Source organism: Corylus avellana, chromosome ca2 (genome assembly GCF_901000735.1).
Source record: "Corylus avellana chromosome ca2, CavTom2PMs-1.0".
Classification (NCBI taxonomy): Eukaryota; Viridiplantae; Streptophyta; class Magnoliopsida; order Fagales; family Betulaceae; genus Corylus; species Corylus avellana.
The window spans coordinates 32160376-32165218 of NC_081542.1; the positions used below are offsets into that span (position 1 = coordinate 32160376).

The following is a 4843-nucleotide window of genomic DNA, read 5'->3' on the forward strand; positions in this document are numbered from 1 at the left end:
ACCCAATTATTTAAAAGATCTAATTACCGATCCAAATAACCGATTATCAGCTAGTAACCAACGGTTATTACATAACTAGATAACCGGTTATTGGTTTTGAATTTCAAAAATTGACAAACCGGCTACTCCAGTTTCGATTTACGGTTATTAGCTAAAACCGCTAACTGAAACCAAGTTTACACCCGTAGTTGGAACCAAAGAAACAGTTGTTTTCTTGCTTGCTGAATATTTCCTTTCAATGGAATAATCAAATTCTATTGCCCAACACATGTCACTTGGGCAGTAAGGCTGGTAGACAATCTTCATTCTTGATGGGAACTCTTCTACCAGTTATTGAACTCTCCTAAATTAAATTCTTACATAAATTCTTAAGCATTCTCAAACTCCTTATAAGGGAGTTTGTTCCTTAAGTTTAAGAAATATGCCTAAAAAATCGCAAAAAACGTCCCACAGCAGACTCCCTAAATGAATCCTAAACATTATGATTGTTACAGTGAAACTCAATATTTTGAATTCCACTATTGCAATCCTTATAATTATTCAAATAAAATAAAAATGATTCTCTCTCCTCTCTCCTCTTATGAGTCATGTCTCACAATTTTCTCTCATCTCTCCTCTCATATATATAATATAATTAAAAAAAAAAAGCAAATATTTTAATGATATAGGGAATGATTAAAGGAAGCTATTGTAGTGTATTTTGACGTAAGAAAGCAAAAAGTAATTTGGATCCTTAAATGTAAGGAAAATGACAAGGAAGCTGCTGGGAATGCTAAGCACATGTGATTATCTTATGTATTTTTTAATGCGTGTAAGAATTATATGTTTTAAGAATACATATCGTATGCTTTGTTAATTTTATTAAAAATTATTGTAAGAACTGCATACTCTAAAAAAAATGTTTATTTAATAGACTGAATTGAACAAATTTTTAACAACCGAGTTTGGAGAAAGAATATCTATTTGTTAATATATTTTAGGGTGTGTTTTTGTGTGTTTTGTTTGAAAAAATATTATGAAGGTAAATTTATTTTTAATTTTTATAAATATTTTAGGTTAACCAAATAAATAATGAAAGATACCCAACAACCTTCCTGATTGTGGCTCACATATTATTCATCCAAAAAAAAAATTATGGTCCACAAGTTTTGTGATGTTGATACTAAAAAGAATTTGCACCAAAAAGAGAAAGGAAAGAGGTCAAAACTTCAATCATTCAATCCCAATTGTAACCAACATAGAGAAACTGCTTAAGCCGGTCTTTAAAATTGTGATGTGTCTTTTAATTATAGAGAAGTGTTAGAGAACTAAACAAATGAACTTTAAATTTTTTTTAAATTGATGTGGCAGACGGTGAGTCACAAACAAGGAAGAGAGAATTGCATTTTTTTTAATTCAAAAACCCTTGCCACATCAGTTTGAAAATTTTTCTGAATTTATCTATTTGGCTCTTTAGCACATCTCTTATATATGACACATCAGACCGCCTTAAGCAGCTTGTCAATGTTGGTTATAATTGGGATCGAATGATTGAAGTTTTGACCTCTTTCCTTTTTCTTTTTGGTGCAAATTCTTTTTAATATCAACATCACAAAACTTGTGGACCATAATTTTTTTTTCGATGAATAATATGTGAGCCACAATTAGGAAGGTTGTTCGGTATCTTACATTATTTATTTGGTTAACCTAATATATATATATATATATATATATATATAAGTTTTCACCACTATGTCACATCAAAATACATTTTCAAAAACAAAAAACATACCCTAAAACATATTAATAAATAGATATTCTTCTTCCGAACTTGGTTGTGAAAAATTTCATCACCTCAGTCTATTAAATTAACATTTTTCTTTAGAGTATGCGATTTTTACAATGATTTTTAATAGAATTAACAGAGCATACGACATGTGTTCTTAAAACATGTAATTCTTATACGTATTAAAAAATACGTGCACTTAAGAATTTATGTAAGAATTTAGCGATTGGCAGAAGAGTTTCCCATCAAGAATGAAGATTGTCTACCAGCCTGACTGCCCAAACAAAACTCATTTCTATTTCTCACATCAAACTTCTTACACCCAAAAACTAAGGCAAGCCCCACTCAAAATCACAGATTGCACACAGTAAAATGTATATATATATACATTTTCAGTATGAAGCTCACTATAACAATGGTGAGCCAAGATTGTTCCTATCCTATTTCTCTCTTTACTTTTTGTTAAGAAGGTGAGCCAGGTTGCGAAGTTCCTCGAACCCATGCATTGTTTCTGCATCAAACCCACCTGCAAACTGCATCAAACATGAAGAGGAAAATAATCAATATGGTTATCTAATATTTCAACACAAACCCACCATCTGCCTCATATTTATGGATAACGAGCTCATAACCCGCGCATAGCGCGGCATTCTTTATTAAAATTTAATTTTAAAATTTAAATGCATTTTTATCGTATTTTTTATTATAGATTGTAAAAAAAATCTATCGCATGTTTAAATATACTACACAATGCATGTTTAAATCATAGAAAATTATGTCACCTATTATATTTCAATCAAATAAAACTCATATAATTATGAACATTGGAAAAAAAAAATACAAAGCAAAAGAAACAAACTCCTTTTTTTTTTGGATACAATAATCAATGCTTAATTATTTCTTTAGTGTTTAAAAATTCAAATGAAGAACATCTCAACAAAAAAATTTAACAAACAAAACAGAAACATGAAAGGAAAAATCGTGTGTTAATAAAAGAGAGAGATCATAACGCTTAATTCATTAACAAAAATAGAAAAGGAAATTATTAAAAACCGGTTCAATCTCAAAGAGTTTGGTTCAATTATTAAAATTATGAGTAAAAAAACCGGTTTATTATTTAAAAAGTATGGGTCACGCCACATGTCGCAATTCTAGAGAATTCTAAGAGGGTTTCGGCTATATATATATATATATATATATATATATATATGACAAGCATAAGAAGGTATAAGTAACCTTTCCTATGAACAAGGCTTCTCCTTTATATTTTTAGAGCATTTTTTAGAGTAATGCTATAAATCTTCCTAAAGTCATCCCAAATGTGATGTGACTTTTAAAATCACCGTTGAATTTGAAATGTAATTTATTGACTTTTCATCTATTAATGATTTTAAAAAACACATCACATTTGGGATAACTCTAGGAGAACTCTAGGAGGACTTATAACATTACTCCATTTTTTGTACTCTATATGTGTGCTTTGAAGAGAGTTAGTTAGCTTCAATTAATTTTTTCCCAACTTTTTCATGACCAAACCAACGTGGAAGTAAAAACAAGCCAAAAAGTATCATTGCTATGCTACAAACCTGATGAATTCTGAAAGCAAATCGCACTCCCTGAAGTAGCATATAGTCCATTGCAGGATCTTTTTCCAGAGCTGCCTTTGACTGAAGTTCCATTGCTGCCCTCTTCATGTACATCTTTGCCAACTTGACTGAGCCAAACTTTATCTGTAACATAAGTGGTTCAATCAATTGCCAAGTGAAGTCACTCAAAGTATTCTATAAGAGGTAGCAATAAATGGAACCCATGTATTCTAACAAGCCTGAAGCCTAAGCATGCTAGAATAGTCAGGACCCGATTTACAGAATTTCTCTGCACACTATATGACCTTTAAACAATGAAAAGCATATCAGGTTTACCTTGCTTATAATACCATTATCAAGTATCCAATCTGTGGGAATGTGAAATTCTTTGCAATTACGCATCAACGAATCCCTCGTTCGGAGAAGGTTATAAACAATGCGCTCCATCCTAATAGTGTGAAATGTTAACAAGTTGGCATTTATAATATATTGGAATCCTAGGAAAAGAATGATTTCCGGAAAACCAATATAAATTCAGAGAAGAAAATATCAGATTCTTACTTCTCAGACAAGACAACCATTTTCTTTAGTGCAATGTCACAAGGCAGTCGGGGATCATCCTCATAAGACAACACTTCAGACTCCAATTTCTTAAGATCTCGATACCCAAATGCTGCTTCTCGCAATGTGTCAGCTTTCTTTTCTGGCCAATCGAAGTGCTTTAGGACGGCCCTTTCGTCCACCTTCAAGAAGGAAGCAAACAGAGAATCCACATAACTGTTATCTACATTATAACATAAATAATATAACAACAATCTTGAACGATCCCAAGAAACTAAACCCAAAAATGTTAACTTCAGAAGTAAAATTCTCAACTCAACTAAGCCTTAATCCCAACTAATTTGGGTTGGTTGGATACATGATTCTTTTACACACGGGACATGATAAACGTTATCATGCTGGCTGTCAACCTCCTTTATTCTAGCTTGGGACTGACTATGCAGAAAAGACATGATGCCAACGGATGACAAGATTGTAGAGATTATTTCTAGTAATCAATATCAAAAGCTATTTAGTTATACAGATGTTGCCTAATGCATTGTCTTTGAATTTGTTTGTCCTTCGCATACATATGCCTGTATAGTCACATCCCCATAGGCTTTTAAACCAAATAAACTAGAGAAAGAGCAGATGAAATTTTTTAAGACTTCCAGGAACAAAAATTATGAAATTAAAATAGTTATTATGGGAGTAACAGTGATCTACTTACAAGAAAGCAAAGTTCATCATCTAGCCACTTCACGAATGCCACAACATCTTCGATATTCTGATAAACTGCATGATTCACCTCACTTATCAATGAATTTACAAATTCCCCTTGAGTCTCAACATCTGCTTTTATCTACATTACAAAAGATAAATACACTTCAATAAGGATATGAACCAGGTTATGTACTAAACAAACAAATATTAAAGCTATGAAACTGTACAT

At 31.6% G+C, this 4843-nt stretch overlaps 1 protein-coding gene across 1 annotated transcript in view; it reads right to left on the bottom strand.

Annotated features, from left to right (window-relative positions):
* Nucleotides 1–1971: 1971 nt before the first annotated feature.
* Nucleotides 1972–4843, bottom strand: part of LOC132171468 (protein CHUP1, chloroplastic-like) — a 5814-nt gene continuing 2942 nt past the window's right edge. Inside the window, exons 3-7 of the mRNA XM_059582788.1 lie at nt 4622–4753; nt 3913–4094; nt 3688–3799; nt 3352–3495; nt 1972–2298 (exon numbers count right to left, since the gene is read on the bottom strand). Of these exons, the coding sequence (XP_059438771.1) occupies nt 2218–2298; nt 3352–3495; nt 3688–3799; nt 3913–4094; nt 4622–4753 (651 nt within the window). The 3' untranslated portion in view covers nt 1972–2217. The remainder of the gene's footprint in view (nt 2299–3351; nt 3496–3687; nt 3800–3912; nt 4095–4621; nt 4754–4843) is intronic.